This window comes from Myotis davidii, unplaced genomic scaffold (assembly GCF_000327345.1).
Source record: "Myotis davidii unplaced genomic scaffold, ASM32734v1 scaffold930, whole genome shotgun sequence".
Taxonomy (NCBI): Eukaryota; Metazoa; Chordata; class Mammalia; order Chiroptera; family Vespertilionidae; genus Myotis; species Myotis davidii.
This window is the reverse complement of record NW_006282518.1, coordinates 976,002-990,677: the sequence shown is the minus strand read 5'-3', so window position 1 is coordinate 990,677 and position 14,676 is coordinate 976,002. Positions and strand designations below refer to the sequence as shown.

At 32.0% G+C, this 14,676-nt stretch overlaps 1 protein-coding gene across 6 annotated transcripts in view; it reads right to left on the bottom strand.

The window, feature by feature from the left end:
• Positions 1-14,676, bottom strand: part of CNKSR2 (connector enhancer of kinase suppressor of Ras 2) — a 246,582-nt gene that overhangs the window by 96,022 nt on the left and 135,884 nt on the right. For all 6 annotated transcript variants that reach the window (XM_006752987.2, XM_006752988.2, XM_006752989.2 and 3 more), the window contains 2 exons: positions 11,707-11,840; positions 6,364-6,575 (listed from right to left, as the gene is read on the bottom strand). In XM_006752987.2, the coding sequence (XP_006753050.1) occupies positions 6,364-6,575; positions 11,707-11,840 (346 nt within the window). The remainder of the gene's footprint in view (positions 1-6,363; positions 6,576-11,706; positions 11,841-14,676) is intronic.

Genomic DNA, 14,676 nt, shown 5'->3' with positions numbered 1-14,676 from the left:
CAGTTTGACACTCTGTTTGAGGCAGCTCTGCTTTATTTTATTTATCTATCTATCTTCACTCGAGGATATTTTTCCATTGGTTTTTAGAAAGAAGGAATGACAGAGAAATATCAATGTGAAAGAAACGCATTGATTGGTTGCCTCTTGTACATGTCCTGACCAGAGCCAGGGCTGTGGAGGAGCCTGCAACCAAGGTACGTGCTCTTGACCAAAATCAAAACTGTGATCCTTCAGTCCTCAGGCCTACGCTCTATCCACTGAGCAAACCGGCTAGAGCGGGACATTTTTATTTATGAGCAGCTGCAATTTTTAATACCATTTAAGCATGCTTTCTTGCACACTTTCTATGAGACAAGAACAGTGCTAAGTATTTTGACATGCATCTCTTACTTAATCCTCATAAAACACTATGACTATCCCATTTTACAGATAAGGGAAAAAAGTGAAGAGAGGGCTCAAGTTCAAGGTCAATCAGTTATTAAAGGACAACCTGTCACACCAAATTCAGGTCTTTCTATGTGACCTCAAAACTCATGCTCTAATATTTCTATCCATAGAATTACACAAATTAAGAAAGTGTACCTTACCTAGGTGATAACACTAATTTTTACATTAGGAACAGACTATTTTCTATTTCTATGCCAAAATAGTTTTCTATCAAATACATGGTTCCTTATCAACATCAACTTGATATTCAAAATTATTCTGTGAAGCTAACATACGGTCTTTATGAAATGTATTACATAAATCAAAAGAAATCAAATTCCTATAAGTATGGTACACATCTCATATTTCTGCATTTTTAATTCAGTAATTCATAGCTCTATGATCAGTTCTGCTTTGAAAGTGGTATATTTTAATTGAACACAGAAATTTTCTGTGGTTACAATACTATTTTCTCTCTAGCATAGCTGATAGATGGCAACTGGCTTTTTACCTGAGAAGGAGGATAATTTATATTAGAAAATCACAGGAAAGATAGCAGCCTTGTAGTCAGAAATAAATAAATGTGAATGTATTACATATAATTGACACTTTAAGAAATGTTTGAAACAATGCTATTAATTATAATTTAATTGCCCAAAAGATAGAATGAAGTTGTAAGACAAAAAGGCAGGAGATACTGAAGTATGATCATAGAACCTGGAACCTATAGACAATATCCTCCCCTCACATTGATAAAATTCAGTTTACAGTGTCATTGTCCATACGGCCTCCATATGTTGCTCTAAGTCATTTCAAGCCATTTGCTATTCATGTGACTAAAAGGGACATAGTATTTTGTTTTTTAGTGCAAAATGTTCAGGTGTAATGACAGAAATTAATTTTTCTCAGTGCATAATGTGCACAATAACACTTATGAGGAGCAGTTCTAAAATACTGGCTTTGCATGCATTCATGTGCTTTTTGTGAGGTCTTGGATTTTCCATAAATCAGAAAAGGTCTGGATTCCTTCAAACCAATACTCCTCTGTGATATTATAGTAAAAAAAATGTTTTCCTCCTATTCTTATAAAATATGACTACTCATGGCCACAAAGGGACTCAGCTAACTATGCCAGCCTTTTAGCAGGTTTTTCTGTACAGAAATGTGCTATGATGGAATAGCAAGGGCAACTAGTGCCTGAATAGTGAAAAGGGAAAGCTGATGGGAGATATTACTATACTGAAAAGTTGCCAAGCAACTGATCTAATCAAATTTGAGCCTTTATCTTTGAAACATGAGCAGATGAGACCAAATAGTTAAAGTGATTTAATGCTATCATGTCCCCCTTTTTTACTGCCACATTAAAGTTTCATTTTTTATTGAACTCTTTATTCATCCCATCTTATTCTTCAAAGAATTTAAAATGGCTGTCACTATTATTAGAATTTATATGTTGGGTTTTTAAAAAAATATGTTTTTATTGATTTCAGAGGGAAGGGAAGGGAGAGATAGAAATATCAATGAGAGAGAAACATCAATTGTCTGCCTCTACCACTCCCCCTACTGAGGATCGAGCCCACAATCCAGGCATAGCCCTTTAACTGGGAATTGAACTGGTGACCTCTTGGTTCATAGGTCGATGTTCAACAGCTGAGCGACCCTGGCCAGGCTATATGTTGAGATCTTTAAGTTAATTTTTCCAGCTTTATTGAGGTATATTTGACAAATAAGATGTATCTATTTAAGGTGTACAGTGTGATGATTTGACATACATATCCATTGTGAAATGATTATCACAATCAAGCTATTTAACACACCCATCACCTCATGTAGTTACGCTCTTTTTTTGTGGTGAGAACAGTTAAGATCTATTGTCTTGGCAACACTAAAGTTTCTAAGTAATAAAGACAACAGCAAAAATAAATACCTAGCACATACTGGCCACTTTCTAAGCAATTTAAAGTGTGTTATCATTAAATTCTCACTAAAGTCTATGAGGCAGATTTTATCATCTTCTTTTAACAAATGAGAAAACAGTGGCCTAGAGGAACATCTCTGAGCCACATTAGAGTAATTACCAAGTATGGCTGATACGGCAGCCAGTGCTAGTGACCACTTATCTAGGTTTCTTCCCCTACTGTATTTTGTGTTTCCAGAAGTTATTCTTGTCTACCTTTTAAGGAAAGTAAAACCTATTTTATGCTAAAAACAAAACAATCCTATTTTATGTTCTCTGATTTAAAAAGGATATAACACATTGTTTGCTAATTTTACTCCTCATTTTAGCCATCTTTTCCTAAGGTCTGTCAAGGCCATGTCTATATAAATGCATGTTTATTATAGTGCCAGTAAATACCAAACAACATAGACAAGAATATACAAAATCAGACCAAGTTCTTTTTGCTTGAAATAAAATGTTTGAATTTGGAAAGAGTAATGCAATTTGTGGATTTTATTTTCCTATAATTTAGTAAATTATTTTCATTACATTTAGTCACCTAGTACCACTGGCAGAATCAACAAATATCCATGGGTACTTAATCCCAGCTCTATCCACTTTCTAGTTGGGTAAGTTATTTAACTCATATGTAAAATAAAAATTCCATTAGTTTCTACTTCATATTGTTGTTGTAAAGATTAAATAGATTCACACATTCTAAAAGCTTAGAACAGTGCCTGGCATATATAAAAACTCAGCAAGTATTGTTTACTTACTTTCTAGAAGGGCCATCTACTGTTGATCCATATTGTACTTATCTAATAGCTTAGGGCAAATAACTGTTCTTTTTACTCCCTCTTAGGAACAGAGCTTTCCTAAATATTTTTATCTTAGGTAATTTACTTGAAAATATGAATGTACTAAGAGACTATAATAAGTACATATATATTTAATCAAAAGCACATATTAGGCACTATGTTGTGTTTCTCCTTTGCTTCTCAAAATCCTGTCTACACTCTTATAATCAAAACTCTAAACCTCTCTGAGTAATATGGGAAGTTAATAGGAGAGTAATGATGACTAAGTTCACATACTTCACGTTAAGAGTATTTCTGACTAAGAACTAAGTAGAACATTGTAAGCTAAAGGACTTAGATACTGCATTTTCAGGTATCACACAAGTGCTAACAAGCTAAATTATTGTAATTTCCAGAAAATATCAAGTGTGAACTTTTTTGTACTTTAGTTTTTTTTGCAATATATTTCAGTAGGATAATGTATTTTGATTTTCATTATTGTTAAATCCAAGAGAACATTGGCACCCTAAGGCAGTGGTTCTCAACTTTCTGGCCCTTGAAATACAGTTCCTCATGTTGTGACCCAACCATAAAATTATTTTTGTTGCTACTTCATAACTGTAATGTTGCTACTGTTATGAATCCTAATGTAAATATCTGATGTGCAGGATGGTCTTAGGCGACCCCTGTGAAAGGGTCGTTCAACCACCAAAGGGGTCGCGACCCACAGGTTGAGAACCCCTGCCCTAAGGGATCAATGTAATGGGACCACTTTATAGGTTAAATAAGTTGTCATCAATTATTGGTTATAAACATTTGATCTAATTTGTATTGGGGATTTGGGGTCCAGGCTGAGAAACTGATATGAACCCTCAGATGGCAGACCTAGGTTTGAGAAGTTGCCAGGTATTTGGTGGGGATAACTAGCATTTAGAAACCCTGAATGATGACTATTTATCATTTAAAACTCAGCATAAATATCACTTCTATTTATGTGATTTCCCAGGCAGAGTCTGGGGCTAAGCTCCTGGACTACTGCAGAACTTTGTTCACATTCCTACTTACCTAGAGTGACTGCAATGCATCTCTTCATTTTTCTTTTCTCTGGGTTATGACTGCCTTCCAAGGAAGATTTATGTTTTATTTGCCTTTGTATCATTAGTGTCTAGAAGACTTTATGAATGAACTAGAGGCCCGATGTACGAAATTCAACAAGGGACTTGGCCCTTGCAGCCCCAGCTGCCTCACAGCCCTGCCCCCCCCCCACTGGTCTTTCTGGAAGGTCATTCTGCCATCCCGTCTAATTAGCATATTAGCTCTTTATTATATAGGATGAATTAACAAATGAGCCAGTCTTTGGGAATATTATGGCCACTAATTCATGTGTGTGACAGGTAGGTTTTATTACTTAATATCTGATTTTTTAAAAGGCAAATACATTACACTGCTAGTTACTTGGAGCGTTCTTCAGGTTGTGCCAGGGAATCACCAATGAATTATCTATAAGTATCTTTATTGAAGGTTCAGATTATATTTTAGGTTCAAAAGTTTAAAAAAGTCAGGATCAAAAGTAAAAGAACTATTTTTTTTTTACTTCCTATCCCTCTTTCAAGCACATATACATTTCTTTTCTCCTAAGTTTATAAAAATATGTGAACTATACGTAGGATATCTATATTTTCTAAAATTTAAATAGTATTCCATTTTATTGGGAGAAATATGATTTGTTTAAACTGTAGTCTGAAGAGATAAACATATCTTTTATAAAGCTATCAGTAATCAAATTTATGTGGTGATTACAATTTCCTCTTAGGTTAAACATTCGTATCTTCTTCAACATAAGTAGAAAATAGCCAGAAAATTCTGGGACATAAATAAAAGGAAAAGTTGGTATATAGTACTGACTAATAATAGGTATTCAATAAGTGCTTGTGGAATGAATGAATAAAAATAATAATCTTATGTAATGGATCAGGGGTAGGGATAATAAAGATGGCAGGCTTCTGTATTGCAAAGGTTTAAAATATAGTAGGGGGAAAAAGCAAAGCTGCAAATATGTTCAAATTATGACAGTTCAAATTAAATGCCACCAAAGTAGTATGAAGAGCCATGCTATAAAATACCATTGCTTATTCTTATGATAGAAAAACACATGCACAGAGAATAACACAAAGGAAGATAACCATGGTTACTAATCTTTAGGATCATTTTGTGCAAAACTTTTCATATGTAATTATAACCCAAGAGCTGTAAGGAAATAAGGCATGTGTATTAAGATAAGTGATGACCAATATTTTGGGATCACAGGAGGGAGGCATTTGGCCACTGTGGATAAGTAAGGGGACAGGTGGAAGAGAAAATTAAAATTTCCTTCTGCTCAGCTCCCACTGATTAAGTCTGGACTAATCTGCAAGGATCCTGTCCTTCCCCAAGTATAAGTTCCTCACTAAACATGATTAGTTGGAAAACTTGAAAGGGAGTAGCACAGACTTCCAATTAAATCTCTTCATTCTTGTAATAGGACGACAGACTTTATTCAGTACTTTAACTTTAGGCAACTTTCCCTGCCAATATTTCAGATATGCTATATCAATTTTAAGTGTTTGTGACTGGGTTACTTTCTTGATCATACATGGAAAAATAGGAGTCAAAGCTAAAAACAAACCCTCCCACAAAACTCTAGGGACACGGTCATTCCAGGTGCATCTTTGCTTTAAATATAAAATCCAGTTCCACTCAAACTTTGCAGCTTCTTAAAAAAGACCAATATCAAAATAAAATTTTCCCTCAGAAAAGTCTATCTAAAGATTTTTCAATGCCTGAGGAGTAAGAAGACAAATTTATTTTAAATAAGCCATGTCAATAGCAAATTTACATTTAAAAAAGGGAAAAAAACACACTTTGAATTATTCCAATTTGGCAACATCTGACATACAAAATTTAATGTAATTAGAAACAGTTTCCACACATCATTAATGAGCTAAATTCTATCTACTATTCTTGCTTACTCTGGAAAATTTAGAGTAAGTTTAGATGGCATTCCTCACATTGTTGAAATTTCACTTATAAGCACATGACAGGCACAGATCAATTACAAAATACAAAAGCTATCAAATAATTTTCATAACTCAAAAGCCTATGAAAAGAAATTAAAATTCCCATTCCAAACATATGTTCTTATGTCAACTTAAGAACTCTTACCATAAGTTGGAGTGCTTTCTCGTCTTCCTTGACTACTTGATCTTCCTTTTTCATATTCATAGCAATACAAGACAGTATCTTCCTCAACAATATTAAATCTCTTTCGATATTCCTGATCCAGAAATGAATTTGGTGATTCAGATCCCTTATGCACAGGCTTGCCCACCATATGTCCTCTGAGGTCTTCACAAGGAAGGTTTCCTTTTTCATCCCTAAAGAAAGGGTGAAGGAGAATGTAGGAAAGTGTTAGGGCGGTAAAATGGTTGAGAATGTCTAAAATAGTAAAAATATCCTTCCCATGCAATATATCTTCTCATCTTTCTAAACTTTGAGGCTTATAGGGCAATTTTTAACTATTCCTATTTTGTAGAAAAAATGCTGAGGCTTAGAGAGATTAAATGAGTTGCCTGAAGGTCACACAGGTAATAAATGACACAGCCAGACATGGATCATAGATTTTTTAACTCCTGCCCTAGTCCATTTTCACTGTTCTATACCATGTAAAGGAAATCATCTTAGCACACAAATTGCTTTTAGTGTTCAAGACAGTAGGAAATGTTAAAAATCTAACTTTCTTTTGCCAGTTTACCTAGCTGATTCACATAATATCTGCACTACTTAAAAACAAAAATGTGTTTAAGAACGAACACCTCTGTAAGGACACTGTGGCTTTAAAAACCAAATAAGTACTAAATAAACTGATATTATAAGAATGTCAAATAGCTTGTTATTAACTTAAAATACACCTTAATGAAAATGCTCTCAGTATTTACATTTTATGTATCTCATTTAATAGTAAATACATATATTCACAGAATTCATTCCAAATGCAAAATTTCATTGCATATCCATATAGAGTTTAAGAATAGAATTAAAGATGATGGCAAGTTATTAACCAATATCACCCCAATAAATGTAACAAAAAAGCTAGGTAGAGAGCAATGTTTGTAGTATTCTCCTTTCTTTTTGTAAGAAAGGTGAAAGGGAATATTAATGTAAATATCTAGTTTTGCTTATATTTTCAAGAAGAAATAATGGAAGGATAAAACATACTAATAAAAACTAATTTTTATGGGGAAGGAAAGGGAAAATGTGGGCAAAGCAGGGATGAAAACATTTGCTTTAATGTATTTTTATATAGTTTTGAATTTGGAGCCATGTAAATGTTTTGAATAATTAAATTTCAATCAAAAAGAAAAAAAATGATGGCAAGTTGATTTTTTCTTCTATAGGAATCTAAAAAGAAAGTTCTCTAATAATTTATGAAACCCCTAAATCTTACTCACATATTGTATTACTCATATGGTTCAGATGATTGGGCCCTCATGAGTGGTATTTTAGTAGAAATATTTCATTTAGGTTTGGCTGTATCGAACCTTATTTATCTTACATGTTTAAATGACTAGCTATGAAATTTTTGTTAGAAAAGCTTGTCTTTTAGAATAGGACTTTAGATGTAAATGCAATGTTTCTTCCATTGTGGGTCATTAATTTTATTTCTTCCTAATTCTTGTTTCCTGTTTTATGCTAAAGAGTGACATCAATGCTATCAAAGCAGATACAATTTAATTTTATGTCAAGTGCCAACACTTGAAATCTTAAATCAACAAAACGAATCTTAAATCAATAGAACAAATCTTATAATAGTACAGATGAAAAGAAGAATTTTGCATTTCATCTTGCATCTTATAAAATGGTGATGAGCTTATAAATTGAATGTCAAATCCAAAATATGAGGTTCAATTCAGCACAATACTATGCTTGTATCCATATGCAAATGTTTAGATTAGGTTTGTCCGAAAGAAGGAAACTATATTCCTAGTAATTTAAATATGTAGAAAATAGTAAATATTATTCTCACGACAGACTGAGCTGGAAAATTTTCTTATGTATTTAACTCATCATAAGGTGAAATTGCCATTTACATTGCCATTCACTCTTTTATTTTTAAAATAAAGTGTTGCTTATTCCCAAATTGTAACTATATAGTTCTTAGGCAGCATAAAGAAAATAAATATAAAATCCAGGCAGAATTTTATTTTCAGCTAGCTAAAAACGTTTCCTGTACAAATTGCCTGGTATTTTTATTTTATTTTTTACTGGTTTAGTCCTCTATCAAAAAGAAATAGACACTGCAATTAGTTCGGAAATAGCCCTAACAAAGTCGTGGCACCGGAAGAGGGTTATATTTATCTATAAATGGGCAGACTTTTCTATCATGCCAGTGACATAACTGTTAATGCAGCTTGATATATGAGGGTGACTAGGCCGTAGTTAATTCGCCATGCTCTAATTATAGGTGTACACCTGTGGCAGAAAATTGGAAGGGATGGTATTACTTGTACTAAATGATATGAAAGAGGGACCTTTTACCAACAAGGAAGATTTATTAAACACATTTATATGTCATTCACTCAAATAAAGCTGAATTTTAAAAAGTAAAAACCAAAAACAAACTTTGCAAAAAAATGAATTGATATACATATTGTGCATATAAATTTGTGTGTCTGTATATGTATTCACACCATAAGCCACTGAGTAACTAAATGTATAACTAAATGTATATTTAATGTTTATTCATATAATTAATATATGCTAATTGTATATATGCAATCTGGAAAATGCAGAATTGAATAAAGAATCTAACTTTGCAGAAAAAAACCCACAAGTAATATTTGGAGTATTTTCTTCCCTTTTTTAAATGTTAGATAGTTATACACATATGTAATAAATCTATAGTTTTTCTCTAAAAGGGATCTCATAGAACTGAAAAGTTAGTGTATTACTTTAGTGGACTTTATATTTAATGGCTCACTGTAAAATTCACAAGAGAAATTAGTGCTTAAATGTCACAGTTGTGCAAAGACCTATAAATTCTTGATTTTCATCTTAAAAAATGCACTAGAGCAGGGGTCCTCAAACTACGGCCCGCGGGGCCACATGCAAATACAAATATTGTATTTGTTCCCGTTTTGTTTTTTTACTTCAAAATAAGATATGTGCAGTGTGCATAGGAATTTGTTCATAGTTTTTTTTTTTAAACTATAGTCTGGCCCTCCAACGGTCTGAGGGACAGTGAACTGGCCCCCTGTTTAAAAAGTTTGAGGACCCCTGCACTATAGACTATGATAATCAAACTCTATATACTCACAAGTCATATGTATAAACTGACAAAATTTCACTCACTTCACATATATGAGTGTTTTTTCTTTTAGCGATAAGATCACTTTTGTAACCACATTTATTTTTTCTGGAATAAATGCATTCAAAGAATCACATGAAAACAATTCTACCTAATTTGACAACTAGGCCTACTATTTTTAAGGGTTTCTTTTTTGTTTTAAGATGAGAAAATTTGTCTGATTTATATTTCAAATTAACACCAAAATGCCTATCCTACACAAAACCAACTTTTTAATATAGAAAAAAAGAAATGTTCTGATGAATTCAATTAGGTGAACCGCACTCATAATCAAAATGAGAAAAATTGAAAAACAGTGCCAAGTTTTTATCTATAAAAAGAATGACAACTTCAAAAACTTTTATAACTATCATTTCAAGTCAAACCAGAAAATGCTGATAATTTATTTATACAAGGTGTACGTGGTACAAAGGAACTTTGATGCATGGATTGTTTTGACTATGTTATATAAAATTACTGTGTGACTGAGCAATTAATAATTTGATTCAAAATACATTTAGAATATTGTGTTCAATTACACACTAAACTACAAATCAACTAAAATGAGATAATACACTCTAATTATGAATTTCACTGAAAAGGATAGAGCTTTCAAATAATACCGACAAAACAAGTAATGCTATATTGATACTTCAATCTCTTATATTATACAGCATTTTTCAATAGCATGTTCAGGTTTTTTGTTGATTTCTATATATTTCCTTAGTCATATCTACATCACTCCCTGAAGAGAGAACTGTTATCATTTTACTCCTTTGTCTTCTGAAGTGTATTTTAAGTACTTTCTGTCTAGGAAACATGTCCTTTAAAACAAGTTCCATCCTAGCCAAGAGAAAAGGAAAGAGCATTTAAAAACACTGCAGAGATTTGATAAAAAAAAATCTTCTGTTTATTTGTACACGTAGCTCTCTGAAGTTCTCTTAATCATTTGCAGTAAAATAAAACAAACTCAAAAGATTCACTTCCTATTTGATACACACATGCTTTTATTGCTCTTTATGCAAAAGTATTCAGAAAGTCAGACACTATCTTAATAGAATTAAAACACAATTTGTGTTTGACTAGGATATCAGGTAGATTTTTATATCTGATTGTAAATTTAACATAAGACTGTAAATTATATCATAAATATTTGTGGAATCCCAGCTTAGTAAATTACATCTTCTCATAAAATACTTCCCCACAGCTACATTTAATTCTCAAAAATAAAAATGAAAATGTTTATAAAACTGACTATAGTTTTATTACCAAATGACAACATAGTATTTGCAAACATGTCATGTTGTCATGTAGCATTTAGATAATAAAATGTCAGTACCATCATATCTAATAGAATGAGACATTAAGTGTACCAATGAATAATAAAAATTAATAAAACCAAGGTATTTTAGTTCTTTTATAAATAAAAGAAATTTAATTTTATCTTGAAAACAAAATACCTTAAATGACTGTTTTTGAATGACTGCACAACTAATCTAAAAAGTGAATCAAATTCTTTGTGATTGGTAGTAACTGTCCCTTTTGTACTGGTCCTTTTCCATAACTTTGCATTCCAGAAAGATGGGTATCAGAATGCTTTTGGACAAAATGCTTTATGGCACTAAGTTCTATTCTTCTATATCTTCCAGGAATTTCTAGTAGGAATTTGGAAATGAAATGGGGACACAGACTCAAGAAATCTGGAACATAGACTTTAAAGTCAAGCCATTTTCTTGCAAACTCTCTCGTTATCTACATTTGAGAAGTTATAAAAGTTATCTATAACTTTCTCTTCTAGAAAAAAAAGATATGACATGCTTCAAAGTAACTTAAGATTTCTAGGGGCTTCTTTGCCAAAGAGCCTCGCTTATATTTTACTTATTAAAATAATCCTAATTATTATTTAATAGTATTTTACTATTCTTTCCTTTATATGAGATGTTTATAAGATATTTAATGCTTACTAAGTGTTTAATACATATTAATTAGTTATTAACCAAAATGCATTCTCTGTAATGCAATGATTTTTCTAGAATGTGTTCGAATTCCCAACTGATAAACTATTCAAGTTGTTCCTTGAGAATTTACTTCACAGTTTACATGCCATTGGGTTAGTCTTTGGATACAAGCTTCTTAGAACAACATGATGGTTAGTTTTATACCTGGGAATATATGGTTCTGCTGGAGGAGGGGGGATGTAGAGATCCTGGAGAGCAGAACTGTCTCTTTTGGTGGGTGTACTGATGGTGCTGGAAGGCGTGGCAACACTGCTTGTGGGACTTCTAGGTATAAGAGGCTGGTTAAAATGAAAAAGAAAATACATACACACACAAACAACACACAAAACAACAACAACAACAACAACAACAACGACAGAGTTATCATTTTAAAATTATCTATTTCTGCAAAGTTTTTGAGCTTGGCTAAAAGAAAAAAGCATGTTATTTATCACAGGGATATTCCTTTGAATCTCCAAACACATAGTTTATTACTTTAGAGGTTTCTACTTAGTTCCCAACTCACCTTATTATATGGTATAACCATATTTATATATTACTATGCAGTGTTTCATAATGAGAAGATTTATGTCACAGTCAGATATTTATTAAAATTAAATTTGTTTTGTTAGAATCCCTTCTTTTAAAGAAAGTTAATAAAGAGTAACTTTCAAAAGAATTAGCTCATTCACATTCTGATTGATATATTAGAAAAATATTTCAGAACTTCCCCCCAAAAGATACAACATACTCTTAAATTAGCAGAATGTCACAGATTCTCAGAAAAGGTTACAAAAATGGACCAGGAAAGGCCAATATGAGAGTATTTTTCAAGGAAAACCTACTTTTTTTTAAAAGAAAATGTGAACACAACTCTCTTCTCAAAGTCATTTTATGGTACATCTTCAAAAGTATGGTGATTAGTGTGACAGAATCATTTCACCTTTTCACACATTTATCACTGTTTAAAATAATCTGTAGTTGCATATATAGAAAACTCATTTTCATGCCTGTATTTAAGTATAAGTTTTTTAAAATTAAGATGGTATATATACTAAATCAAGCAACACATCAGGATGCATTAACTTAAGAGCACTCCCAATTCTAAGCTTCAAAACTGATCTTGTGGTTCGAGAAGTTATCCTAAAGTGAAACAAAAAATCACAAATTTTCATGTTTATCTTACAGGTCTTACTGATTAGCGAAATATACAATAACATGAAAAATAAGCATTTTAGTGCAATTGCCAATATAAAAATAATGATCACAAATGATCTGTATCATCACATGACCAGATGTCATTTTAGCCAGTATGAAAACAATTTGAGTATATCTATATAGACCCACAGTCTATAGCTGGACACTCAAAAATGGCATATCACAACTATTTATACTGTGACAATACTTTCATACAGATAAACAAAATAAGTTTAAAAAAGCCAAGTATAAGTACAATGTACAATGTAGGTCACTAGGGTAGGCTACATAGTTTATAACTCAGTGCACAGTTTTTACCTTCTTTGCTACACAGGTCACCTTAATAACTTGAAATTACATACTCTGCCAAAATGATGGTTACGCTTTAGACTATCTGAAATAGAAATTAAAGGCAGAAGGGGTAAATAATTGACCAGTTATTTTGGGACTCTATAATATGATGTAAGAAAGTCAGAAGCTTTATATGTTGAGGAATTTTGAGATATTAAGAAAGTACACAGTAAAGACTGATGTTTAACTATGCTGATTTTGGAATAGTTTCCAGTAAAACTCTGTGTGTCTTTTAGAAATAAAAATCTTGGCAATGGGAAATCCTGAAATTATATACGTAATAAGGAGCCACCTGCACAAATGAACACCATGAAGCTGGAGGAAATAAATAATAGTATTCTAGGGATGTACTACATGCCTCTACAACAGATCTTTGAATAATGGGTTCTTTACAACAAGTATTTAGACATACTATATATGTATAATCATTGGGATGTGACTCTGTTTATAACTGTTTTTCTCTCTGTCAGGACATTTTGGAATCAAATACAGGTGACATTAAACAATAACTTGGACAAAAATTTCATCATTATAGAACTGTAAGAAAACATTCATTACATAGTATGTTACTTCCCAACAGAGGCACTGTGAGAGAAAAACTTACATTCAAGATGCTTTCTAAATGTTCTAATATCTCTATTATTTTAAAATGTCCTAATATGATAAGTGAATTTTTTAAAAGTTCTAAAAACATAAGCCCTAGAAGAAAATAATTTAAAATTTTATTCTCTTTCTTCTGTTTTAGGGTCACTATTTCTATATTGAAGACTTCTCTCCTTTTAATTTATTATCTGTAGAACTAAAGATAATTTAGTTGTTGTTATTCATACCTACCCTTGACCTCCCCAGACAAAGAGGGGAGAAATAAAGAAAAAAGAAATAGGAGTCAATGGTCACAGTATATTTAAACACCCCAGACATGTAAGGTAATGATGAAAAGTAGTTTATTCTGCCTGGACTATTAGCAGGATTGTCTACACAGGGTACTTATGCCTTTCCCCTCCCAGGAAATTTAAATATTAGCTATTTCCTTTAAATTGTTATTTTTTCTAGATATCTATTTTCAGCAAGGAATTGCTATTTATGTCATTGGTTAATGTTATTAGCAAAATTAGCAAGTATGTGGAAGAAAAAGACTCTTAAATATGCTTAAACAGATAACAAGATAGATTGTGCCAGCTGGTTCAATAAGTTGAATTGGTTTTAAAAAACTTGTTCTTTCAGAGGAAAAAAAAAGTTAATCCTGTTGTTTAATTAAACTGGCTAGTTATTTTATTAACTGGTAAATCATACAAAACATTTCAATGGGTTTAACATACATACATCATCTGGCTAATCAGTATGCCCTGTAACAAGTAAAATCCATGGTAAACATTAAATATATTCAATATATTTTTATCGACTGTTTGTACTATTTTGTCAAGCTAATCCAAGCTAAAAAAGTAAACATTCTTCTTGAGAGTCTCAGTTTAAAAAGACAATACGCAATGGAGAGGTCAATGGGGGGAAAAAGAGACTTATGTAATACTTAAAACAATAAAGAATTTAAATTTAAAAAATAGGCTGTATATTCTTAAAGGAAAGGAC